The 26807-nt window shown below is 48.2% G+C and overlaps 1 protein-coding gene across 15 annotated transcripts in view; it reads left to right on the top strand.

The window, feature by feature from the left end:
• PHACTR1 (phosphatase and actin regulator 1) overlaps positions 1-26807 on the top strand; it is a 582572-nt gene that overhangs the window by 478039 nt on the left and 77726 nt on the right. For 9 of the 15 annotated variants that reach the window (XM_051855839.2, XM_051855837.2, XM_051855840.2 and 6 more), the window contains 2 exons: positions 9061-9228; positions 11359-11565. In XM_051855839.2, coding sequence (XP_051711799.1) covers positions 9061-9228; positions 11359-11565 — 375 coding nt within the window. The remainder of the gene's footprint in view (positions 1-9060; positions 9229-11358; positions 11566-26807) is intronic. The other 6 variants (XM_051855844.2, XM_070074397.1, XM_070074399.1 and 3 more) reach the window with 1 other exon arrangement.

Raw genomic sequence — 26807 nt, 5'->3', positions numbered from 1 at the left:
AAGTTTTATGAGTAACTCAAGACTACCCATCTGGCTTCCTTTGTGTGCAACCAGAAAAATATATATGAATATTTATACTGTTTGTTTCTTTTTTTTCTACTTTTATTTATTCTGGTTTTGGGGTTTTGTTTTGAATTTTTTCATCTATATGAAATATATTGCAGTAATGGCTCAATATATAAATGTAAATAAAGCAATTTTTCATATTTATATTCAGTTATCTGTTAAATAAGAATCTATTATGCTACTAGAAATACATTTTTAAACATAGGTTTTTATAGAAACCATAACTCATGTCTTAGAAAATCAGATTCAGTGGTTAGCTTAACTTTATTCCAGCATTTTTGTTTCTCAGAATCGATGGGGCAAGCGGTGTGGCACAGCAGGTGAGGCTGCCACGCGTGACACCACCATCCCATCTGAGCACCAGTTCTAGTCCTGGCTGTTCTTCTTCCAATCCAGCTCCCTGCTATGGCCTGGGAAAGCAGCAGAAGATGGCCCAAGTCCTTGGGCCCTCGTACCCGTGTGGGAGACCTAGAAGAAGCTCCTGGCTCCTGGCTTTGGATCTGCACAGCTCTGGCAATTGCAGCCATCTGGGGAGTGAACCAGTGGATGGAAGACCTCTTTCTATCTGTATCTCTCTTTGTAACTCTTCCTTTCCAATAAACAAAATAAATCTTTTTAAAAATTAAATGTTTTTAACACATTTTAAAATATTTATTTATTTATTTGAAAGGCAGAGTTACAGAGAGGCAGAGGCAGAAAGAGAGGGAGAAAGAGGTCTTCCATCCGCTGGTTCACTCCCCAAATGGCCGTGATGGCTGGAGCTGTGCCAATCTGAAACCAGGAGCCAGGAGCAACAAGCTTGGTCCGGGTCTCCCACTTGGGTGCAGGGGCCCAAGCACTTGGGCCATCCTCCACTGCTTTAAAGCAAGTTTGTCCATTCACAAACCTCACTGACTGACTTTTTTTGAGCAGGTTTGCAACACACCTAGGTAGGTTCATAATTTTGTTCCCCTAAACATATTTTTCTTTGGAAAACAAGCCTCGTGGGGGAGTTCCTGCCATCAAGTTGTTTCAGTTTAACCAATTTCTAGAGCATGAGAAGGGCAGGATCGGGAGCTACAGGAGGAAGTTGGAGAAGGAGATTCTGTGAGCTGAAGCTCAAGCCGTTTTAACAAGTCCATTTCCTTTAAACACCAAGGTATAGCTCAGAACACTCCAGTGACAAAAGTGCTGGTCTATTCAAGAATCCAGCTTGATGGCTGTACGCTTCAGACCACAAAGTTAGCACTGGGTTACACACATCCTACAACGAAGGTTCCCTTGATCTGCTGTAAGCCAGGAGGAAACTTCAAAAGCATTACCAGCCCTGCTTGTGCCTGGTATATCACAGTGCCCCTTAGAAGTAGAAGGAAACCGTCTCGGCCCCTAAAGTAGTTATTGTCATGCCATGTGGATTTGATTAAATGTTAGGAAAATAAATGCTAAATATTAGAAAAAATAAAGGAAAAATCCCTGAAAACATCTGATCCGAGGGATGAAGGTAAAGTACTGGATGCATGTGGAAGGACCCGCCGGGCACAGCTTGGTCGATGTCTTCCAGGCGTGACTTGTCATTGTGTTCCAGGGCAGGTGTTTCTTCAGTACAGCAGTGTTAGTGTCGTCAGCGGCTGAGTCCCCTTCATCGGTAGCCGGGCCAGGTTGGAGCATCCTGGAGATCCTGTTAGCAAGTGTCGGGGTCTTGCAGACTGAAGCCAGAGTCAAGGAACGCAGCTGAGGGAGCAGGGTAACCCAAGCCTGCACAGACTTGTCGATCTTATCAATCTCTGCCTTCTGCCTTAAGGTCTCGATAGTGGGATGGTCAGGGTTTATCTCCCAGGCTTTCTTTGCTGCGTGCAACCCACAGCTGAGTTGTCTCCCAGGGCCTGAGCTTATGTGACCCTATCTGTGTCAGCTATGCAGAGCCATATGTGCTTGTGACAATACAGCATGGAAGTGTCACCAATCCATTGGACAAAACTTCCTTTTCAACTTTTTTTTAAAGAATGATTTATTAATTCAGGAGGCAGAGTTGCAGACTGGGAGAGGGAGAGAGAGAGAAAGAGAGAGAGAATCTTCCATCTGCTGGTTCACTCCCCAAGTGGTCGCAATGGCCAGAGCTACGCTGATCCAAAGCCAGGAGCCAGGATCTCCCATGTGGGTGCAGGGGCCCAAGCACTTGGGCCATCTTCTGCTGCGTTCCCAGGCCATAGCAGAGAGCTGGATCAGAAGTGGAGCAGCCGGCCTTCCTTTTCAACTCTGCTCTCCAGTTTAGGATTTCACAGAGGTGTTCAAACCTTGTTTTTGTCTTTTCCTGTTTCTTTTTCTCTTCCTCTGGAAGTCCCAAGCCCCCTTTAGCCACTGACACTGAAGTCTTCCCCCAGATTCCTCCAGCTTCAGGACACAGGTGCTGGTCCATAGGCCCCACCACTTGGATCGTGTCTAAGCTGTGCTTCTGAAGGTGTTCCACACAGGCCAAGTTCACTACCTAGTCCTCGGTCTCCAAGAGTTCCATTGCCCACTCTCCACAGTGACGTTCATCTATAAATAACAACTTCAGTTAACCTTGAGCTTCAAGAACATGTAATGGGTCAGAAGTTGGTGTTGATCACCCTAAAGCCAGGGAGTATCCCTAAAACAAACCAACAACAGCAACAGAACAGCAACTAATTTAGAAAAAAAGTATTTGAAAACAGTTACGATGAAGGTGATATTCAGTCAAGGTGGATGTAATTCCTAAACTAAACAAAAATAGTTTTAATATTTTTGGCATTTAAACATTGGCATGAGTATTCAAAAAGACAAAAAATGCTAGATGTTTAAAATAATATCACAGAAGGTAGGTGAACCCTAAAAGCAGCACACCTGGGCAATGTGAACAAAAATCCCAAAAGTACAGGCAAGGAAACCTAGCATTGTATGACAAGGTACACATCAAAGAAAGAACAGGGAAAATGAAAAAGGAAACATTTTCAAAAGTTGGAATAATTCAGGTAGCATGATATTGTCACAAAAATAGAAACATAGGTGAATGAAATAAAATTGAGATACCAGAAAAAAAAAGTTTAAGCCCTTAAAAAGAAACTTTATAATTCCACTATAGAATTTTTCACGTGGTATGTATTTTTAAAATTTTTCTCTCTTTAAATTTATTTTTCAGCCAAGCCTCTGAATCAGAACTTTTACATCAGTTGTACTTTCAGGATATTGATAAAGCACCACAAACGAGCCCCTTGTACCCAGTCTCCATCCATTCTGCGCACACAGCTCTCTCTTCCTTCACCCTTTCTTTTCTTCACCCACTTCCCAGGGTTTCACTTGCTGGGTCAAGCGAACTTTGCTCTCTCCTGCATTTCTGCATGACAGGCTGTCCCTCTCCTCCCCACGAGGAATGTCTGTTTTCTTCCTAGCCTTTGATACTAGACTGAGTCTGGAAGGAGAGGCAGGGTGGGATGGGGTTAAGTCCAGGCCCTTCGAGGCAGCCAACAGTGCAATAGTTTCTACATAGAACAGCAGGAGTTGACATCAAACCTTCCTCAGGAGGTCAAGGGCGTCTTGGGGGTCGCTGGCTGCTGGTGTGTGATTGCAGGCTCTCAGCAGGTGTTTGTCAGCACAGTCAGTTCATCAACTCTCATCTTTCCACTCGATCGCTTTGATTTGGTATTAATCTGACTCCACTAACTTCATTTATTATGCTTAATGAGAAGAGGAGAAGGAGGCTGATACAATGTCCATGTGTGCTCTGAGATCCCTCTCCCAGCCTTCTGGGTCAGACACTCCAGGAGTGGAGCCCTCAATCTATATTTCAACAACCCTCCAGGGGGTTGTGAAACTCCCTAATGTTTGAGAGCCGCTGCCTCTACCCATCTTTCATTTCTGCCTTCTCCCTTCCAACTGTTACACTTTACTCATTTTAGTAGGAAGCATCTTAAAACCGGAGGTCATTATGTGCCTTTTTTTATTATTTGAAAATCAGAGGATGAGGGGAGGAGGCAGAAGGGCAGAGAAAAATCTTCCATCCACTGGTGCACTCCCCAAATGTCTGCCTTAGCCAGGGCTGAAGGCAGGAGCCAGGAGCCCTATCCAGGTCTCCCAGGTGGGTGACAGGAGACCAAGTAGTTGACCTGCTGCCTCCCAGAGTGCGCATGAACAGGAAGCTGGAATCGGAAGCAGAGCCCGGACTGAAACCCAGGCCCTGTGATTTGGGATGTGGCATTCCAAGTGGTGCCTTAACACGGCTCCAAACACCCACCCACATTGTGTGCCACTTGGACAAACTGTTCTCACAGATGATATTAGAGGGCGATACAATGTATCAAAGTGATTTGCAGGCCGGGCAGAGGCTCACTAGGCTAATCCTCCACCTGCGGCGCCAGCACACCGGGTTCTAGTCCGGTCAGGGTGCCGGATTCTGTCCCGGTCGCTCCTCTTCTAGTCCAGCTCTCTGCTATGGCCCAGGAGTACAGTGGAGGATGGCCCAAGTGCTTGGGCCCTGCACCCCATGGGAGACCAGGAGAAGCACCTGGCTCCTGGCTTTGGATCAGCGCAGTGCACCAGCCACAGCAGCCATTGTGGGGTGAACCAACGGAAAAGGAAGACCTTTCTCTCTGTCCCTCTCTCTCTCACTGTCCACTCTGCCTGTCAAAAAAAAAAAAAAAAAGATTTGCAATACCCTGAAAACTCTATCTTGCCATGATAACTACATGGTGATGACCTGGATAAAGGAAAGTCCAAGTAATCCCTAAGTCTCACCTTAATCTGGAGGGTTGAATTACCTGGGGGTAGAGGGGAGCGTGGAGGGGGACTATTTTTCTAATGCAAATTTCAAAATGGAGAAAGTAAATCATCTTCAAATTAATCAAATTTGGAATTACTAAGCATTAAGAACCCCCATCTAATTCCTTAGTCTGATAAATGTGTACATGGGGCCCATTATATAAATGCTTCTACTTTTGTCATGTATTTGAAAATGTCATAATAAAAAATTTTAAATCCACTTAAGAGTGGCAGCATCCTTCTATTCCCATATTATATGAATATCCAAACCAAATAATTTTCACTTCTGTTGCTATCCATCTTGGCTATAAATTATATTAATAATTAATTTATTATATCTGTTAAATATTTTTTCACTTATTTCTGATAAATATGTATATACATGTACAAGGGCACTTCAAAGAGTTCATGGAAAATGGAATTAAAAGATAAGTTGGATTGAGTGTTTGGCCTAGCAGTAAGACATTGGTTGAGATATCTGCATACTAAGTAGAAGTTCTGGGTGCGAGTCCCAGCTCCATTCTCAATTCCTGCTCCCTGCTAGCGCAGACCCTAGGAGGCAGCAGGTGATAGCTCAAGTAGTTGGGTCCGTGCCACCCATGAGGGAGACCTGGGTACAGTTTTCAGCTCCTGATTGTGCCTGGCCCACCCCTGGATGTTGCAAGCATTTGGGAGTGTGAACCCTTACATGAGAGTCTCTCTGTCTCTCTTTCTTTCAAATAAAATAAATAAATAATTTTTAAAGGATATGTTTATTTTGGTGCAAAATATTTTGAAATCCAAGCATAGTGTTTTCACAATATGCGTTTTCCGTGAACTCTTTGAAGGCTGCTTGTATGCATAAATTCCAAATTTTTGCACCAAATACACTTAAGTTTTAATTCAATTTTCTCTGAAGTTTTTGAAACACCCTCAAATGCATGTCTGTGTAGATAGAAGATCATGCATATAGACAGGAAAATGATAGGTAAATAGATAAATAGATAGATCCATCCATGGTAATGTTGGAGAAATTGCCCAGAGCTAAGGCGTGTGTGGTCTGTGTATCACTGCTGTGTAAACTGGAAAACCCTTTGGAAAAATAATTTTGTAAGATCCATTTATTTTTCACTAGGCATTCGAATATTAATACACATGAATTTCATTTATTGATATGTATCCTGAAAAGGGGAATTTTAATTGCAGAAAAAGATGACCATGAAAGATGGCCCTCACAGCAGTTTTTTTTCGAAATACCATAAAGCATCAGAAATCCATTTGTGACTAGCCATTAGGAGAAGCTAAAAAAACAGTTGTATATTCACCCAGTATAATCATTAAGATGATGAGTATGCAAATTACAATGCTTGTAAGAAAAATGCAAGCCACAAAGTCTAGTACATGGGGGATTACAGCCATGACATACAGGTACAGAAAGAAGAAACTGTTAGGATGCCAATCTCATGGTGTCTTAGTTCTTCTTCTCACACTTTTTTTTTTTCTTCCTTTGGACCTACGTATTTAGCCGTTAGGACAATGAAATTCCCAAGATGATCTCCTCTACTGGGGTTCTTTTAATCCACTGGGAGCTCAGTTTGTTGAGAGTGACATATCCCCAAAGGAGTGCAGGGGATCACTTTTCTGTTCCTAGCAAAGCCTCTCGCTCCAGCCCAGCCACCTTGATGAACCCCAGATTCATAGTCTGAAGAACCACAGTGGCAAGTACACCTGGTTACTCAGTGCTGCTTCTGTGGCCCTGGGAACGGCTGGAACAGATGGCTGTCACTCAGTTGCGCCCTGGCCCCAAAGCAGCAGCCCTTGGCCATAGCACTGAGACACTCTCACCTCTGCTTGTCTCGTCCAGCACTTTGACGATTCTTGCGACCTCATGAACAAAGTGGTTTCCTAGAGAGGGGTTAACGTGAATAGCAGCTGCATCGCTGGCCCACCGACTGGGAACTTTAAACAGAACAACCTCCTGATTGTGTTGGTTTGAACATGCTAAGTAAAAGTCCTGGAAGAGGTCGGAGGCCACTGTGGGGTGGCAACGCATAAGCCCTCTGCAGCCTTTGCCCTCCAGAAGGGTCAGCAGCGCCACTTCCACTGCCCTGGTGTCAATGCGTGCTGCACTTGTCTTCTTATGAATGAGGAGCCTTCCTGTTTTTAACCCCAGTTAGAATAGCTTCTGCTTCCATTTGGGGCATTGTAGAGGGGAAAACCAGCCGGGTCCTCAACACGCCAGTGCTTGATGGTGTCTGCTTCAGAGGGTTTTCTTTTTTTGATTTTTGGGTTTTTAGCCTTAATTTCTGTGACTGGAGACTAGCTATTCTTTTTTAAAAAGATTTATTTTATTAACTTGAGAGGCATAGTTAGAGAGAGAGAGAGAGAGAAGGAGAGACATAGAGAGAGGTCTTCCGTCCACTGGTTTCACTCTCCAAATGGCCACAACAGCTAGAACTGAGCCAGTGCAGAGCCAGGAGCCAGGAGCTTCCTCCAGGTCTTCCATGCGGGTACAGAGGCTCCAGCACTTGGATCAACTTCTACTTCTTTCCCAGGCCATCAGCAGGGAGCTGGATCTGAAGCGGAGCAGCCGGGACTCAAACCGGCACCCGTATGGAATGCCAGCACACCAAGCAGATGCCTAAGCTACTTTACCACAGCACCGGCTCCCTTTTTTTTTCTTTTAAATATTTATTGTATTCATTTGAAAGGCAGAGGGGCTGACATTATGGTGTTAAGTGAGGTAAGGCGACACCTATAGCACCAGCATTCCATATGGGCGCCAGTTCAAGTCCTGGCTGGTCCACTTAGGATGCAGCTCTCTGCTAATGCACCTGGGAGAGGGGCAGAGGGTGTTCCAGGTGCTGGGGCCCCTGCAGCCACCTGAGAGACCCGGATGGAGTTCTAAGTTCCTGATTTCAGCCTGGCCCAGCCCTGGCCATTGCAGCCATTTGGGGAGTGAACCAGTGGGAGGACGATCTCTCTCTCTCTCTCTCTCTCTCTCTCTCTCTCTCTGTGTGTGTGTGTGTGTGTGTGTGTGTCCCTCTCTGTGTAATTGTGACTTTCAAATAAATAAATATTTTAAAAAAGAAAGGCAGAGCCAGAGAGAGCAAGAGAGAGACCCCCCATCCCCTGGTTCACTCCTGAAATGGCCACAACAGCCAAGCTTGGGCCAGTTGGAAGCCAGGAGCCAGGAGCTTCGTCTGCTGGTTTGTAGGTCGCGCTGTTGAACAGATGTTTTGTTGTGGGTGGGAATCCAGAGCAGTAGAGGCATCTTATGCTTCCATTGCATCACAGAGGTATAAAACCAACAAACCAGCGCTCTGGGAGGAGCCTAGCAAAAGGGAAGGAGCTATTTAGCCAAGATTAACCTCAGCGTCACCTCACAGCTTTCCACAAGTAAGCCATCTTTCTTCCTGTTTTCATCAGGTAATTGCTTTGCTGGGTTTTGTATTTCTGAGTCGCCGTCACTTAGCCTTTCATGTGGGTGTTTATTCATCTCACTGGAAGAGCTTTAAGTCCTCTTTAAAAATTAATTTGACTTTAATGTCGAGTTATCTAAGACTCCCCTGGGCTGGGATGAAATCACAGGAGGAGGATTTGGATTTGACAAACGGCCACCCTACAGGCGGCTTTGATCCTCCACTGCGGTGTTAATCGGCCTGGCCTGGCGTTGTTGAGTTTCAAACAAGATCAAAGTGTGTGCACCCACAGGGCATTGTGGGTGGCTGGCCCTAGGAGGATGGGGCACTAACCCAGCATCTGTGGACTGCAGCGGCGGAAATGGGAGCCCTGCCACAGGTTTGTCCACCTAGAGAAACAGGACAAGGGTGGCTACAAACAGGGCAGGCTGGATTTGACTCCAGGACCTTGGAATTCCCAATCCTGGCTGCCCAATGTCTGACACTTGCTGAGTCTTTCCAAGGTTTTAAAAGTGACAAGGAAAAATTCATCTTCATTCACTTTTACTTTTTTTTTAGAAAAGTACGTAGAGTATGTGATAGAGAATGGTTAGGAAGGTGGCAAGAACACAGGCCAGTGGCTACAAATCCTACGAAGTGTCGCCCTGATGATTAGGCGAATCTCTCGAAAGATAAAAATAAATGTCTTCAGTGCAGAAGAACAGATGTTGGCTTTAGGTCCTGACCTTGATCAGAGTTGTTCAAATGCACCTTGACTCCACTAGCAGGCTGTGCGTGCCAGCCTCTCCCAGAAGGCGGATGTGATACTGTCTAACTCTCCCCACTCCTCTCTCTCTCACAGATGGGGAGCTCTCCATATCAAATGAAGACGACTCCCTGGAAAACGGACAGTCCCTGAGCTCCAGCCAGCTGTCTCTGCCCGCCCTGTCCGAGATGGAGCCAGTCCCCATGCCCAGGGATCCCTGCTCATACGAGGTGCTCCAAGCTTCAGACATCATGGATGGGCCAGGTATGCCCTTGGCAGAGTTGAAAGGCAGGCCCCTAGAATGCGGCCCTGGGGACCTTTGCCCTGGCTGGACTTGGGATTCCATTTTGATCACCCTGATCCCAACAGTGTGGAAATTTGGATGAAGCTGATGTCATCATACTTTTTCATATGTATTGAGTATTTTTTTAAAAAATTGAGAACATTTTCATGTCTTCTAGATTTTAAAATACTTTTCATAATCTTAATCTCTATAAAGAAGATTCGGCTTGTTTTTATGATGATCCAAAATGCCATTATTTTGTTTTCTAACACTCCTCTCTGTTGAGATAAAACTAAAGAATCCTACATTTCTATTTGGTACCTATATGATTCCTTGGATGTGCATTTTAATACTAGTCTCTGTGTTCTTATATCCATTTCCTAGATCCAGTTAAATGATTTCCCTGGCACTTGTATCAATGTATGGGTTGAATTAGATCCTACCAATAGGTAATAGCATTTGACCATCACTTCCCTCTTTAGTTCACTGGTGTCTTGAGTGGCCAATATTCATCTCCAAGGGTTTGCAGAGTGGACCTAATTAGCCTGAAGGTGGGTTCCTCCCAACAGCTGCAGAGGAGCTGTAGCTCTTGTGGGAAATGAGTCGGGAAGGGACATCTTGAATGAACATCTGGTGTATGAGTAGAACGGCTGTGTCCTTTCTCTCCACCACCTGCAAAGCCCATGCACACTGGCACTTGCATGGGAGGAAGAGACAGATGGTGTTTGCAGAGTGAATCCTATGTGTCACTTGGGGACCTGGTGAGTCACTGCTCCATAAGTATGTCGTGGCCCTTGAGATGGGAGAGAAGTTGGAGCTCGTAAAGACTCTTTGCCAGGCTTTGATGCTGCCCAGAACACCGGTACCCAGACCAGGGAGGAGGCGAGAGGGCCACAGGAGCTGCCTTCTGTAGGCTGGTAGCAGGCGGGAGGATACCAAAGCAAGGAACATCCCCGCTCTAAGAGAGGTTTCAGGGAAAGTGAAGATTCTGTCTGGAAAATCCAGCCTTCCTTGTGACACTGGAATCAAGTGGATCTGACTGTTTTAGTGCAATCCATCACCCAGGAGAGGTCATGCTTTCAGCCTCTCATCACCTAAGCTAAAAAGAGGTGGGCCAGCACCTCGGACAGCTCACAGCTAGAGCTGATTGGGGTTCCCCAGGTGGAGAAGGAAGAGCTGGGGTCCAGTGTGCAGCAAGGAGGTGTGCGGAGGGTGAGAGTTGAAACATGAAAAGCATGCTGCTGGCCAGCAGTGGAGAGCAAAGGGGGCAGATAAAGAGCACCGACTTGAAGCATCGTTCGCTGTGTCCAAGTGCCTAAGAGCTGGTGGCGGCATGATGGTATTGCCAAAGCCCCGGAGCCCCGGCTTGACGGCAGCTGCTCAACACTGACTGCTCCAGAACCTGGGCAGCAGCCACCCAAGGCCTGAGGGTGCAGCCTGTTGAGTGTCAGCTCTGGGCTGGCCATAGTGCCTGGTGTCCCAGACCTGAGAGCAGGGACGGAACGAGACTCTGCGGGGAAAACTGACACTCTCCACTTGTTGGCTGCCAGACTCTCCTCCTGCCCAGCCAAGGGCACACAGCCCAAGCACAGGTTCTGGTTGCATTTGGAGAGCACTCCCCAGTCTTGATCTGTGCTACTCTTACAGCTGTGGTCCCTTTGAGATCCAGGAATTTGTGTGGTACAAGGCGAGTTTTAAATCATGACTTTTTGATGTTGAGAAAATGTCCTTTTCCTCATCCCACCTTGCCTCTCTTTGCTCCTCTTTCTCTCCCTCCATCTCTCTCTCCCTCCCTCCATGTCTCTCTCCCTTCCTCCCTCCCCTTCCCTCCCTCCCTCCATCTCTCTCCTTCCCTCCCTCCCTCCATGTCTCTCTCTCTCCCTCTCTCCCTCCCTCCTTCCCCTACCCTCCCTCCCTTCCTCTCCCTCTCCCTCTCTCCCTGCCTGCTTGATTGGATTTCTGGTGTCCTCCTTTAAACTCTCTGTGCATGCATGACCACGCGAGGCTGTCAGCTCTGCTGTGTCGCCAGCCACGTCCCCTGTGCGCTGTCCCTGGCTGCCTCCCGCTGCGTTTGTGTAATGTCAATGTGTCTCATGTGGTTGTCCCCTCAGTGTCTGAAGAGAGTCCCTCTGCCAGTGACTCTGGAGTCCTCCTGTCCCAAGATCCTTCAGCCAAACCAGTCCTGCTACTGCCCCCCAAAAAACCTGCTGCTTTCTCTGGAGACCATGAGGAGACCCCAGTGAAGCAGCTGCCCCTTCTCAAGCAACCCCCGGCCCTGCCTCCCAAACCCACTGCCAGGATGGCCAGCCATTTAACAGGTGAGTCCAGCCGGCTTCTGGGGCGTGCGGCCCCTCCTTCCCTTCAAGGGATGATCTCGCTCTTCCTCTCTTGATCTTTGTATCTGAGGCCGGGATCTGCCCCTCGGGTCTGTGGGATGCTGGGCGTTTCTGTGTGTGTCTTGGTACATGCAGCCATCCCAGAGATGTGCTTTTTGTGTCACGAAGCATTTGATATACATACATCTGCTAGCCACGTGCCAAGAGCCTCCAGTCTGTGTATCTGTAAATGTGTTTATTATATTGATGTAACTAATTCATGATGATGTGGCCATCTCGCTGACTTTGGCGCAATATCAAAAGCTTTGCAAAGATTTTTTAAAAAAATTGTGCCTTCTTCCTGCAGAATGAATTTGCCACAGCTTCAAATTTTTACGTTATTGATCTCAAGTGTAGGGGTGGTTCTATTAAAATGCATTTATTTCAGTATTGTTTGCTCTCAAAAAATTGAAGAAAAAAAGGGAAGACAGTAATAATCTGCAGAATGTGTGGGAAATAACTTTTAGAATAGTTTAGCGATGGCGTCCTATGTGTTCGTGCTGAAGGTCTTCCTAAATGAGCATACCCACGGTTATGAAGTGGGCATCCAATGGATCTGCATTTCACTGCACGCTGGCCCCGGGCATCAGATCCTTCTCTGTGATTTCAGGTAGAGGGATAATCGGAGATGCAAAGATTGCAGAGGGAACTTTCGTAAGGCTCCCAGCTGATGGACAATGTATTTGGTATTTTTATACAGAATATCTAATAGCTCTCATAGCATTTTGTATAATATAATAGTGGTGGAATTAGGGACCCAGATTCACCTGTTTTGTAGTAGAAATACTGAGGTTCAGGGACAAGAAGTGACTTTTCAGGACTGGGAAGAAGTAATTCTGTAGTAGAGGCACAGTTAAACCCTGAGTTTCCCAGCTCCGAGTGTGCTGTTTCCATAACTGCAGGGTGTTTTTCCCACGGTGCTGAGTTGTAGTGGATTCTAGCTTGGGCTCTGGCTGCTGTCAAACTACTAATATGGGCCGGCGCCGTGGCTCACTAGGCTAATCCTCCACCTTGCGGCGCCGGCACACCGGGTTCTAGTCCCGGTTGGGGCGCCGGATTCTATCCTGGTTGCCCCTCTTCCAGGCCAGCTCTCTGCTATGGCCTGGGAGTGCAGTGGAGGATGGCCCAGGTGCTTGGGCCCTGCACCCCATGGGAGACCAGGAGAAGTACCTGGCTCCTGCCATCGGATCAGCGCGGTGCGCCGGCCGCAGTGCACCGGCCATTGAAGGGTGAACCAACAGCAAAAGGAAGACCTTTCTCTCTGTCTCTCTCTGTCGCTCCCCATCTTCGTGGGGGAACGACACAGGACCCTGCGCTGTTCTTTCATCTGCTCGGCCCTCCCCGGGTTTGCTGCTGGTTCTTCCCAGGGTGGCTACCGTCCCTTCCACCTCCGTGGAAGGGCGGTTCCCCCTGCCACATTCCCCACTTCCGCGGGGGAGCGGCACACCGCCGGCCGGCTCTCTCGGGGGCTGCACAGGTGTTCCCCTTAGATGTTCCCCTTAGATGTTCCTGGTGCATGCCGTCTCTCTCCTCCTTTATAGTCCTCCTCCGCCAATCCTAACTCGGCTGCCCACACGCCGAGTACGCTGCTCTCCTCCAATCAGGAGTAGGTCCTACAGTTTATTGGTTGAACTGGAGGCAGCTGCATAGAAGCTGTTTTCTCCTCTCCCAGCGCCATATTGTGGGAAAGCAGATGCATAGAATAAGTCTTAATTCCAGTAACTTAGTCTAGTCCGAGTTGCTCCCCACATCTCTCTCTCACTGTCCACTCTGCCTGTCAAAGTAAATAAATAAATAACTAAACAAACAAACAAACAACTAATATGTCAGCGTACTTCAGAAAGTTCTTGGAAAACTCAAATGAGAAGATAAATTTATTTGGGTGCAAAAACTTTTGAAGTCCCTGCATACAAGGAAAGCTTCTTCAAAAAGGTCTTGCAAGTACATATTATAGAAAAACTGTGCATGGGTTTCTTTTGGTACCCAAACAAGCTTATCTCTTAATTCTGTGTCTCCACAGATTTTTTGAGGTATCCTCACATATGCTCATCTGAATAAGATGGTTTGAAAAAGCAAATTTTGTTTTGAACTCTATCCTGGTCTCCCACCCAGAGAAATATCAGGGGCCCAAGCACTTGGGCCATTTGTTACTGCTTTCCCAGGCATATCAGCAGGGAGCTGGATCAGAAATAGAGCAACCAGGGTTCAAACCAGCGTTCATATGCGATGCCGGCATCAAAGGAGGCAATTTAACCTACTGCAGCACAACACCTGCCCCAAAAGAACAAATTTCAGTCTAAATTCTAAAGGAACCACATCAGTAACATGTTAATTCAGTGCCTAGAAATTTAAATCACAGAAAACACCTCCTACTCCCCTTCTAAGAGATGTCCACTATTCACCTAAGAGTAATCAAATATTGCCCGACCTGTTGTTTCATCGCCTGCTTTATGCACTTAGCAATGTGTTGTGAAGTGCCTCTCATGTCTGTAAACATCCTGTAATGTTATTTTTTAGCTGCTTGCATAGATCAGGATTTACTTGGTTGACCCCTTTGGGTTTTTCCTTCTTCTCTGTTGTAAAACACAGCAGACATCCACGGCAACCTGCATGTATCTTTAGAAGTATCTCTGGGTTTTTCCTCATTTATTTCTAGAATTAGAATTGCTGTGTCAAAGGCTCCGTATCTTAGAAGTCCTTGTTGCCAAATCTCCCATAGGAAAGATGAAATACTGTGAAAAATATATTCCTGTGTGTAGTAAATAGTAATCAACATACCTATTGTCAACAGAATTCTGTCGGAAGTATCAGAGTGGGTTCAAATATATGACAGCTTAATGACTGTATATACAGTTAAATGTATGTATTGCATTATGCAAGGAGGGTAGTCAAGAAGTTCATATAAAATGTATATTATAAAAAAACTATGCATGAGTTTGAAAAGTTTTTTGCACCTTTTAATTCCCATGTTCCACAAACTGTTTAAATTCATTCATTAGGAGAGTGCTAAAATAACTCCTGTTAGAATAATGCATACTGTAATAAAACCTAGTAAAGTGGTTATTAAAGAAGGCTGAGGGCTCGGCACTGTGGCATAGCAGGTAAAGACCGCCGCCTGCAGTGCCAGCATCCCATATGGGCACCGATTCAAGCCCCAACTGCTCCACTTCCGATCCAGCTCTCTGCTGTAGCCTGGGAAAGCAAAAGAAGATGACCCAAGTCCTTGGACCCATGCACCAGCATGGGAAACCTGGAAGAAGCTCCTGGCTCCCAGCTTTGGATCAGCCCAGCTCTGGCCATTGCTGCTATCTGGGGAGTGAACCAGCAGATGGAAGACCTCTCTTTCACTTTCTGTATCTCTCTTTCTCTCTGTCTGTCTCTGCCTCTGCCTCTCTGTAACTTTGCCTTTCAAATAAATAAATAGCTCTTTAAAAAAAAATAATGCTGATAGAAAAAATAACAGTTTAAAAAAAAAAAAAAAGAAAAGCCAGCACTGCGGCTCACTAGGCTAATCCTTCACCTGCGGTGCTGGCACACTGGGTTCTAGTCCCAGTCGGGGCGCCGGATTCTGTCCCGGTTGCCCCTCTTCCAGGCCAGCTCTCTGCTGTGGCCAGGGAGTGCAGTGGAGGATGGCCCAAGTGCTTGGCCCTGCACCCCATGGGAGACCAGGAGAAGTACCTGGCTCCTGCCTTCGGATCAGCCCGGTGCGCCGGCCGCAGCGCGCCGGCCGCAGCGGCCATTGGAGGGTGAACCAACGGCAAAGGAAGACCTTTCTCTCTGTCTCTCTCTCTCACTGTCCACTCTGCCTGTCAAAAAAAAAAAAAAAAAAAGGCTGAAGCTTGAGCTGCCTTTTTTAAAAAATTTTTCTTTCTTTATTGATTTAGAGGCAGAGAGATGAAGAAAGCTCCCAAGTGCCAGCTCACTCCCCAAATGCCCACAATGGCCGGCACAAGGCTGGGCCAAAGCCAGGAGCTGGGAACCCAGCAGGTCTCCCGTGTGCATGGCAGGAATCCAGGTACCCGAGCCATCACTGCTGCCTCCCAGGGTGTGCAGTCAGGAGCCAGCTGGTGTGGAACCCAGCTACTCTGAGGTGGGCCATGGATGTGCAAAGTTCAAGGCTAAACTCTTAGCATTTGAGCTGACTTTGGAAGCATGAAGGAAGGGCATTCACGGAAAGAAGACCCCGGACAGAGGTGGCAGTGTTCGGGGTGGCGGAAGAGTTGGTCAAGCAGAGGTGGAGGCTTCATTTTTTGGTGCACGGAGAGGCAGCATTCCCTAGGTGAACCCAGAGCTTTCGATTGTATTCCCTGGGGAACTGTTGAGCAGGAGAGTGGAATGTTGACAACTGGCCTTGAACACATTTTCCTCGGTCACTGTGTGAGTAGAAGAAGGATTGAAGACCTATAAGAGAACCCAAGGTTTCCTTTTCTTAAAGATTTATTTATTTATTTCTAAAAGCTGAGTGACACAGAAAGAGGTCTGCTGGTTCACTCCCAGATAGTTGGCAACAGCCACCCACGTCTCAGTCGGACTGAAGCCAAGAGCCAAGAACTTCACTCGGATCTCCCACGTGGGTGGTGGGGACCTAGGCACTTGAGCCATTCTCTGCTGCTTTCCCAGACACATTAGCTGGAAGCTGGATCAGAACAGAGCAACCAGGACTCCAGCCCTCTGGGGTGGACGCTGGCATCGCAATGGCAGCTTAGATCACTGTGCCACAATGCTGGCTGGAAAGCCACGATTTCTTTTTTCTTTTTTAACATTTATTTATTTATTTGAAAGTCAGAGTTACACAGAGAGAGGAGAGGCAGAGAGAGAGAGAGGGGGGTCTCCCATCTGCTGGTTCATTCCCCAATTGGCTGCAACGGCTGGAGCTGTGTTGATATGAAGCCAGGAGCCAGGAGCTTCTTCCGGGTCTCTCATGTGGGTGCAGGGCCCCAAGGACTTGGGCCATCTTCTACTGCTTTCCCAGGCCATAGCAGAGAGCTGGATCCGAAGTAGAGCAGCCGGGTCTCAAATCGGTGCCCATATGGGATGCCGGTGCTTCAGGCCAGAGCATTAACCCGCTGCGCCACAGTGCCGGCCCCACCAGGATTTCCTAAGTATCACCATCCTCTGATTCATCTAGTGATCTCATTAATGAAGCATATTTGAGTTCAACCATAAACCCTGGAGCCTGGATGGCCTGGTATCCCCAGGACTCTATATATGAAATACTGAAGGTGCCTAAATTACCCAATCACTCTGGCTTCCCTGGGCCTTTCTCAAGGGAGTGGACTATGTTAACCTGTAAACTGCCCCTCCATATAGCTTGGCTCAGATGCAGAAAGTCACAAAAGGTATACCTTTACCATATGTTATCTGGTAGTCTTAAATATGATAAGACAAGATAAGTAGCGATGCCTATGGACAATGAGGATTATGCTATCCTATGGAGCTTAAATTCAGCTTAAGCTGCTTAATTTTCATAAGTGAGTCATCAAGTATAATTCATCTTCACCACCACGAGGCAGCAGCATTAACCCTGGTCTGCTGCTAATTGCTCTGGAGACATCTGGGCCATGTCAGAAGGCATTAATAAACCATGGGTTGCAGAACTGTAATTGGAGACTTTGGAGTTGGAAGTATGTTCTCAGTGTCTTCTGCAGCTCCCTCGACATGTTTGGAAGGAAATAGAACAGTGGAAAGACACTAAGCATGATTAATAGGGAGTGACAGGAGGAAATGGTCTGGCGAAGGGCTGGAGAAATACAAGCCTTCTGTGTGCACGGTCAGGGAAAAACACACAGAAAAGTCTCTACTCTGGCATTCGCTTCCATGTTATCAGGAAAATCCTAATTAACGTGGAGATTATTTTGTCTTACGAATTTTCTCTGGTCTTCAGCCAGAGAGGCTCTCCCTGTGATGTCATCCTCTTCCCCAACATCATCGTCCCTGCACCGTGGCATCTCGCACGGGGTCAGGAGTTGTCCAGCACTGGGTTCCTGCCTTTCTGGAAGTGTGGTGTCCAACAGAGCAGGCTGTGTTATCAATGTGATCTGAGGTGAACAGTTCTCAAAATGCATCCATTTGGGAATGATGGATTACCCAAAAAGCCTGTCTCCTAACTTTCTAAGTCTTCATCAGTTAGCCCTTCAGGTATCCTGGTTCTGGAAAACAAATGTGTCACACGGCGTGAGTAGCCCATGCCTTCTGCACAGGGAGCCTGAAACAGGCACCGTGTCTACCAGCTGAGTGGAGGACAGTCAGCTGAAGTGGCAGGTGCACTTCACAGTCTGCCGTTCACACTTGGCTGATCACAATGGTAGCCAACGCTTCCTGAGGCATTGACCAAGTACCATGTATTCCCGTGAGGCAGATACCATGTCATTCTTACCTCCTTTATTCAGGGGATGAACATGACTCCGGAGAAGTTAAATTGCTTGGCCATGGTTACTTAGCTAGTAAGTGACAGAGGAGAATATGAACACATTTTGATGCCAGAATCCTCATTTACAGCCAGTAATCCAGACCATCTCCATCTACCAAGGTGCCTATTCCAAAAACAATTTTTTTAATTCATCAACTTGATTATTTTTATAGATATTAGTCTGCTTGGGTATCAAAAATAAAATAACACAGACCAGGTAGCTTGTATAATAGAAATTTACCTGCTCACAGTTCTGGAGGCTGGAAAGCCCAAGGCCAAGGTCTTGCAGTGTTGAACTTGTGGGAGGGCTCTCTTCCTGGTGGACAGACAGCAGCCTTCTCACTGTGTGCTCACAGGCAGGGAGAGGCACAGCTCTGGGGTCTCTTCTAAAGACTGATTCTATCAGATTAGGGTCCCATCCTTGTGACCCTGTTTAACGTCAATTACTTCCTCCCCCCAAATCCACTGGGAGGTGGGTCTTCAACATATGCATTTCTGGGGGGGGGGGGAGACACAATTCAGTCCATAGCATAACTCAAGGACAGATGTTATCAAAATCTTCCTAAAACAAGTCACCTCCTCAAGCCACTTGTTTAGAAAGAGGAGGACCTACTTCATTCAGGTTGGATTTTTTTTTTTTTTTTTGACAGGCAGAGTTAGAGAAAAAGGCAGAAAGAAAGGTCTTCCTTTTTCCATTGGTTCACCCCTCAGATGGCCACTACGGCTGGCGCACTGCGCTGATCCGAAGCCAGGAGCCAGGTGCTTCTTCCTGGTCTCCCATGCGGGTGCAGGGCCCAAGCACTTGGGCCATCCTCCACTGCACTCCCAGGCCACAGCAGAGAGCTGGACTGGAAGAGGAGCAACTGGGACAGAATCCGGTACCCCAACTGGGACTAGAACCTGGTGTGCCAGCGCCGCAGGCAGAGGATTAGCCAAGTGAGCCACGGCACTGGCCTCAGGTTAGATTTCAAAAAATAGATGGAAGGGAGACAGTATGCAAGGACCAAGAGCAGAGGAAGTATCTGACTACAGTCAGAGCCTGACGGCTCAGCAAAGAGAAGAAACTCTTGCTGATCCTGAAACACAATTCCTTCTGAAGACAGGACCCTACCCAGGGCTTGATTGCATAGCGCGAGCCCCTGAAACACCAGGAAGCTTATGACAGTGGCTGTCTGTATACAGTCAGCCCTCTGTGCTCGAGTTCTTCATCTGCAGCTTCAACCACCTGCAGATCAAAGGCTTCCAAAAAACTATCCGGAAAAAAAAAAAAAAAAAAAACAACCAAGAATAACACTGTAACAATAAAAGTCCCAATTGAAAAAGCAATTTACTGTAAACACTATTTGCACAGCCCTTATATCATAGTAGGTACCAAAAGTAATCTAGAGGTGATTTAAAGTACTGGAGGATATGCATATGTTATATACAAATACTGCGGCATTTTATGTGAGGGACTTAGGCATCTGTGGATTTTCGTATTCAAAGAGGGTCTTGGAACCCATCCCCCACAACAACTGTTGTCCCAGAACTTGGCTGAGTGCCAGGTCCAATGTTACCAACGTATTTACAACGTGGTTTGATCTGACCAATAACATCCATGCCCGGTGGTGTTTGCAGCCCTAGCGTTTATGTGTCTGCCAAGAATCCTCTCTCTAGTGCTCATCAAACCAAGGCCGGCACTGCGTTTTATGGCCGTCTCTGGTTCTGTGCAGCCCGTCACACTCTGATACGTGGTTTCGTTATGTGGCTCCGCTGCCGTCTGATTCTCTTTCCCCACCCCACCCCCTACCCTCTTCCTTGCCCTCCTCACCTACCTACAGAACCTCCTGACCGCTCTGCCTCTGTCCCTGTAGTCTACTTTGACAGCGCAAGGGAACAAAGATGAGAATGCTGTGAACTTGGGTTTTTCTCTGTGTCTTTAACCAGAGACGTGAGCTGTGAAATCCTGGAGCAGTCAGGTGCGCTCCCCTGGTGATTGACACTCTGTCATTTTGGGGGATGGGCAGTCAGCTGCCGGCTGCAGTGGAGACACCGGAGAGGCCAGGAGCACCAAGGCTTATTACCGTCACAGGATCCACCACACAGGACACGCGGGGACAGCTCAGAGTGGTCAGGAGGCAGAAACCAGGGGCGAGGGGAGAGCAGGGGCCAAAGCCTTTTGGGGGGTTTCTACAGAAAGGCAAAGCAGAGTACAGCAGATAGGTCAGGAGCAGCAGCTTTGGGTCCCTTCAGCAGGCTCTAACTATAAGGGTGGCCTCAGGATGCCGGCGCCTGGCCCTGGGTGACCCAGGCAGAGGAATGTCACCTCCCAGAGGGAGGAGGTGTGCTCTGGATTGACTGGTTTGCACATCGGAGTTCTGCTCCGTGCTGAGCCCGTGCTGCCAGCTCTGAGAGTTGGCTAGTTCTGGCTGACCTCTTGCCAGCCAGAAAGACTCGCAACATACAGAAAATAAAAAATACAAACAACACAGATGGGACGGAGGCGTTGCCTGAATTTACTTTTTCTGCTCATTTCTCCGAGTTTTTATAGCCCTGGTTTTCTTTTCTTGAAATGCCGAAATTCTTTCCATAGAATATATAAGGCCTATCTGTTGGTTAAAACATTTTTCAAATTGATTGGTTTGAGAGGCAGAGAGTTGGGGGAAAGAGAGAGAGAGAGCACACGCTCATCTATGGTTTATTCCCCAAATGCCAGCCAAGGGCTAGGGCTGGGCTTGGCTGCAGCCAGGAGCCAGAAACTCAGTCCTAAGTCTTCCACATGGTGGTGGGAACCCAGTCACTTGAGCAGCCACCATCACCTCCCAGGGTTCCCATTAGCAGGAAGCTGGAGTCAGAGCCAGGGTCAGCAGTCTACCTCGGGCAGCCCAGTGTGGGACACAGGAGTCCTAACTGGCCACTTACCTACTAGGCCAAACACCTGCCGGCAAAAACATTTTCTCCGTGATTCTCTCTGTTCTGGCTTCTACAATCAAGGCAAAGATAGGAACAAACCGCCTGTCTGTTGCAGCAATGTCAAGTTGGAGGTTTCTTCACCTGGAACTTGAGTTTTGAGTGCCCACTGGGTGTGAGGTGTGTTGCCAGCCTGCATATAATATACAAAAATTGTTATGCTGTCAACAGTAGACTCTGCGAGCAGTTACAAGCTGCAGAAAATATTTACTATGAACAAGTGGAAACATGACTCTGAGGAAATTCAGATAACAAGAGAGCTAGTCCTTTTATTGGAATCAAAAATATCTCATAAGGAAGTATATGTTTAAGATAGAGTTAAAGATGAGGGTCTGGTGTTCAGCTGCGGTGAGTTAAGCTACCACCTGCGAGGCCAGCATCCCCTGTGGACGCCGGTTCAACTCTCAGCTCCTCTGCTTCCAGTCCAGCTCCCTGCTGATTCTCCCAGGGAAAGCAGCAGAAGATGGCCCAAGTGCTTGGGCCCTTGTCATGCATGTGGAAGGCCCAGATGGAGTTCCAGGCTCCTGGCTTCATCCTGGCCCAGCCCTGGCCATTGCAGTCTGTGGGGAATGAACCAGTGGATGGAAGATGGATCTCTCTCTCCCCCTCTCTTTCTGTATTTCTTCCTATCAAGTAAATAAAATAGATCTTAAAAAAAAAAAAAGAGGAATAAGCATATAGTTGTGGCACATAGGCATTGGAGAAAGAGAGTGTTCTTAAGTGAGAAACAGACAATGCAGTCATGAGGACAAGGCCAGATGTGTTTAAGAAATAACAAACAATCCAACATGGCAGAAAAGCAGGGTTCTCCTAGGGCGGGAATCAAGACCGAGGCCAAAGTGGGTTGACCAGAAGCCCTGGGGAGCCTTGCACGCTGTGATGAGGGGATTCAGCTTTGTTGGAAGAAGGGAATATCTTTTGTTGATTCTCAGCCTCAGTTGCTTGGTTTTAGACACACACATCTCCTGACATTCTTGTGGACAAGGTGAACAGTGGCACTGCTGGGCGGATTTATTCCCGGATGTGGATCTGTAACTGAGGGAAGTGCAGCACTGACCTGAAATTAGCAAAGGACGCCTGACTGCTGCTCTTGCTTCTTCCTCTTCGACATTTTTCACCTGTGCTGGGCTGAGTTGCATGAGGGCAGGGATTGAGTCTGCCCCTCCTGTTGCTGAAAGCATCTGAGGATGAATCCGGTGACGGTTTGCCTGCGGGTTCCCAGTGGCACACTCGCTTCTGTAGGGAAGCCGAGCAAAATCTTCTTCAGCCCTGAGTTCCACCATCAGCAAGCCTGACTGTCCCGTATGTAGTATGTGTAGGAAGCACAGGATAACCCAGATGGAAAATGAGTCCACCACAGCCACCCTCTGATGACCAGGAGCACAGCAGAAATTTCAGATACGTTCTTAGAGACGCCGACTGCAACAGGCCAGCCCAGCCACCATCATCACTGTAAAGGCAGGAACCATGAGCGTGGCCTCCAGTAGACATAAACATCTGACAGATGCAAGGTTTAGGGTCCTGGTTTTTCCTTTAAATACTTAAGGATCTAGTCTGCACTTATTTACACATTCCCAGTGGACATCCGACCTCTCCACAGTTCTATGTCTGCTTTTTGTAGTACTTTCTCTTCCATGATCTAACTGCACTTCTTTCAGACTTCACCCGTGTGTTCATACCCTGGGTCTGGTGTCCTGTGAGCAAATGGAGGTTCATTCTCCTGGCCCTCATGAGCTTATGGGTTTGAGTCATTGCCCCCTTAACTCTTGCTCTTAACATTGCCCCATTAACTCTTTTTTTTTATTTGACAGGTAGAGTTTTAGACAGTGAGAGGGAGAGAGAGAGAAAGGTCTTCCGTTAGTTCATCCCCCAAATGGCCGCTACAGATCAGCACAGCATGCCTCATAGAATTAGAAGCCAAGCAACTCATAGAATTAGAAGCAAAGTTTATTTTGGTGCCAAAAACAAAAAAAGGAAGAAATCTATGCCTAATTTTTTATAATACATTTTGCATGAGTGTTTTGAATACCCCTCATATGCATGGGTTTCTGGTTTGTGTGAGTGCCCAAATGAACTTATCTTTTAATTCTGTTTCCCAAGAAATTCTTCAAGTACCCTCACGTTCCTCACGTTGCCAGGGTCTTTGCAAGTTTGCACAAGGGAGAGAAAGCCAGGTCAGTGGCTTTTTAACACATGCCACCTTGTGACTCTGGTTTTCTTCCTCTCCATCTCTCTCTCCACGAGGGGTCAGTCAGCACCTTTGGCCAGCGACCAAGGCAAAATGCCAGCATACCTCTTCCTCCCTCGGGCGGTCTTGTGTGCCTGAGGGGTGGAGGCAGCCCCAGGAGCCCCCTCTGGGCAGCGAAGGGGGACTCGGAGCCAGCAGTGTGGTGGTGCTGGACTCTGATTATTTCAGTTTTTTTTTTTTTTTTTTGACAGGCAGAGTGGACAGTGAGAGAGAGAGAGAGAAAGGTCTTCCTTTGCCGTTGGTTCACCCTCCAATGGCCGCCACGGCCAGTACACTGTGGCCGGCGCACCGCGCTGATCCGAAGGCAGGAGCCAGGTACTTATCCTGGTCTCCCATGGGGTGCAGGGCCCAAGCACTTGGGCCATCCTCCACTGCCTTCCCGGGCCACAGCAGAGAGCTGGACTGGAAGAGGGGCAACCGGGACAGAATCCGGCACCCGACTGGGACTAGAACCTGGTGTGCCGGCGCCGCTAGGCAGAGGATTAGCCTATTGAGCCACGGTGCCGGCCTTATTTCAGTTTTAAGCACACTTCTAATGGGCCTTCCTATCTCTGGGTGCAATACCTGTATTTGTGGAAGGAGAGCAGAGATCCTAACCCATTAACACCAGGTGGCAAATGACTGACACATCTCTCCACCACCTTTGTTCGTTAGGAACCAAGTGCTACCATCATGCTGGGACACCAGCAGCTATACATGAGCTCCCAGAACAATGTTAAATAAGAGGTTCACTTAGGGTGGTGAGAGGAGAGGCTGGAAGTGTCACCCTGGAAATCTCTTTCCTGAAAGGCTTGGGACACAGGTGTTTCAAATATTAGAATATCTGCATAGACATGATGTGGTATCCTGGAGACGGGACCCAAGTCTAAATGTGAAGTTCATGGATATTTCATGTCCACTCTACACAGCAGCCCGGAGGTAATGTTGTATAGCATTTCCAACACTCTTGCCCGTGAGTCAGAGGTTCTTGGTATAGAATTTTCCATTGGCGGCATCATCTCAGCCCTCAAAAGTTTTGGATACTGGAGCTTTTCAGACTGGGGCGGCTCAGCCTGTATCCATTTGGCCCACGCTCATCTGTGCAGGAGCCACAGCCCGATGGCAGGAGAATGTGCTCGAGAAGTCATCTTGCGTTTTCATGGAGTCCCGAGCCGGAGCTGTGTCATGTTTCGAAATACAGCCCTCTTGGGTTTTATGGCTCCGTGACACCGTTGGGGTTTGTTTTCCTTGTTCTTTGGAGCTAGTCATTTTGGCTTCTTCCACTCCATCCACAGAGACAGATTTATGAATGCATTGCATCTCGACGTGTAAGGCTGCAGGAAGAAGGCGGCAGGCACAGAGCTGGGTGTTTGCCCCACAGGGCCAGCCAGCGTCACTGCTATAAATGCAAGAGGCGGACCGTATTCCCCAACTGCTGATCAGTGTCAAGCCTCGGACAGATGCAAAGCGTTGGACTCAGCGACGTGCTTGCAGGATAGAGGAGGAGTACTTTAGCCCTGAATTTTTAGAGAAAAGGAGACTGAGTCCCTGGACAGCTGGGGATCTTCCCCAGCTCATTAACAGCAAGGAGGCGCGGATTTCAGGGTCCCAGTTCTGCAGCTTTGGAGACTGATGCAGCACAGGGTGGGCATCAGAACTGCACCGGAGCCTGCACGGCCGCTCAGTGTGTGGTCAGCAGCAGGGAGCTGCAAGGCTGGCCCTCCTGAGCCTCTGGGCCCTGCTGCCCGGCTCCCTTTCCCGTCGTCACTGGCTCTTCCGCGCCCTCACTTAGGCTTGCATCGCTGCATCCCAAACACTCTCTCCATCACTTTTTTTTTTGGCTCCCACCGTCCCGCCCCAGGCTGGAAAGCCTCTGGGCAGCAGGGTTTTCAGGGGCCGGGCAGGAGTCCTGGGAGTGACCCAGCACATGACTCAGGTGGTCTGCAGCCTACAAAGCCTGGTCGCGTGATCCCATCTGACCCTCAAGCACCCTGTGGGAGAGAGAGGCAGGCAGTGCACCTGACACACCACGGCTGCTGTGGGTGTGTTTATGCTTGGGTCCTCTGCTAAGCTGTACGAGGACTTGGTACAATTAGGAAAAGCTGCCTTGCGGAGGATGCCTCTTCCTCTAGCAGACCCAGCCTCCAAGCCAAGCCAGGCTTCGGGCTGGATGTCAATCTCCTCTTCCCCTCTGCACCTCACACAGAGGCTGCATAGACACCTACCCATTTGCATCTCCCAGCTGACCTGTATGGTGGGTATGTCCCCTTTCTGTAGATGAGAAAACTGAGGCTCAGGGAAGCTAACTCTGAGCCTTGGAAATGGGATTAAACCCAAGCTCTCCTGGCTTCTGAGCCAGGGGGATCTCACCCCTGGCGCCCCTTCCCAGCCCTGGGAAGGCAGCACTGGCCATGTCTCCTCCTCCAGTGAGGCCCCAGGGCCTTAGTCATTCTGCCTGTGCTGGGAGCAGCCCCTGAGAAAGGAGGCCTCCCAGCGGAGTGCTTCTCACACCTGATGGTGCACAGAGAATCCTAGATCTTCTCGGGCAGTCTGGGCTGGGAACCTGCTTTTCTGCCCAGGTCCCAGGCAGAGCAGCACCTGCTGGCCCACATGCCGCACTTGGCTTAGCAGGACCTCACTGTAGGGGAAAGTGGTCATCAAGGTTCACCTTCCCCAACTGCCCTGAGGCAGGAAGAGAAGGAAAACAGACCTTCACTGAGTGCCTACTAGGCCCCAGGCTCCGCTCCTGCTGGAGGTGAAATGGATGAGGAACTAGCCGCACCCACCTGGGTGTACTCAACACCTCCCATCTACCACTGCAAGCGAAACTCAGCAGGAAGTCGTGGGCAATGAAATGGATTGACCCCATCTGATAGGAAATGCTGTGACAAAGCAAATCACAGACTTGTGTCTCTGCCACCCACATGGGAGACTGGGATGGATTCCAGGCTCCTGGCTTCTGCCTGGCTCAACCCCAGCCATTGCAGCCATTTGGGAACGAACCAGCGGATGGAAGATCTCTCTATTTCTCCCTCTCTCTCTCTCTCTAACCCTGCCTTTCAAATAAGTAAATCCTTAAAACAAACAGAAGAAAGAATAGTGATTACCAGAGACTGGAAGGGTGCGGGGGAGGGGGGGGTACCAAGCACAGGGGGTGTGCTCTGTAGCACAGTGTGGAAACTGTCGAACAACTGTGTATTTCAAACTCCAAGAGTGCCTCAGAAGTTCATGGGAAATGCAATTAAATGATGCATTTATTGTGGGGCAAAATAATTTTGAGAGCCATAGGAGGAACCATCCAGGGACTCACCCAAATAGAGCTGGTGAGAACCAGCACAGGATGGAGCAGAATTCAGTGGGGTTGTGATCATCAGGGCTCATGGGGCTTCCAGGAGGGAGCTGCTCTATCTAGGCATCGAAGGGCAAGTGCAGCTGGATCATGAGATGGCTGCAGCAAAGGCCCTGGAGAGGGGTGGGCGCTGCTAGTGGGACACTGGTGGGAATTCTGGCCTGAGAGAGAGAGAGCAGAGAAGGCCAGAGAGATGTAGGGTAAGAGACGCATGGTGGGGTGGACCTGAGAATTGCACTGGGACCTGCATG

The sequence above is a fragment of the Oryctolagus cuniculus genome, chromosome 5, assembly GCF_964237555.1.
Source record: "Oryctolagus cuniculus chromosome 5, mOryCun1.1, whole genome shotgun sequence".
Lineage (NCBI taxonomy): Eukaryota > Metazoa > Chordata > Mammalia > Lagomorpha > Leporidae > Oryctolagus > Oryctolagus cuniculus.
The sequence above is the reverse complement of the archived record's forward strand: the minus strand, read 5'-3'. Positions and strand labels throughout refer to the sequence as shown.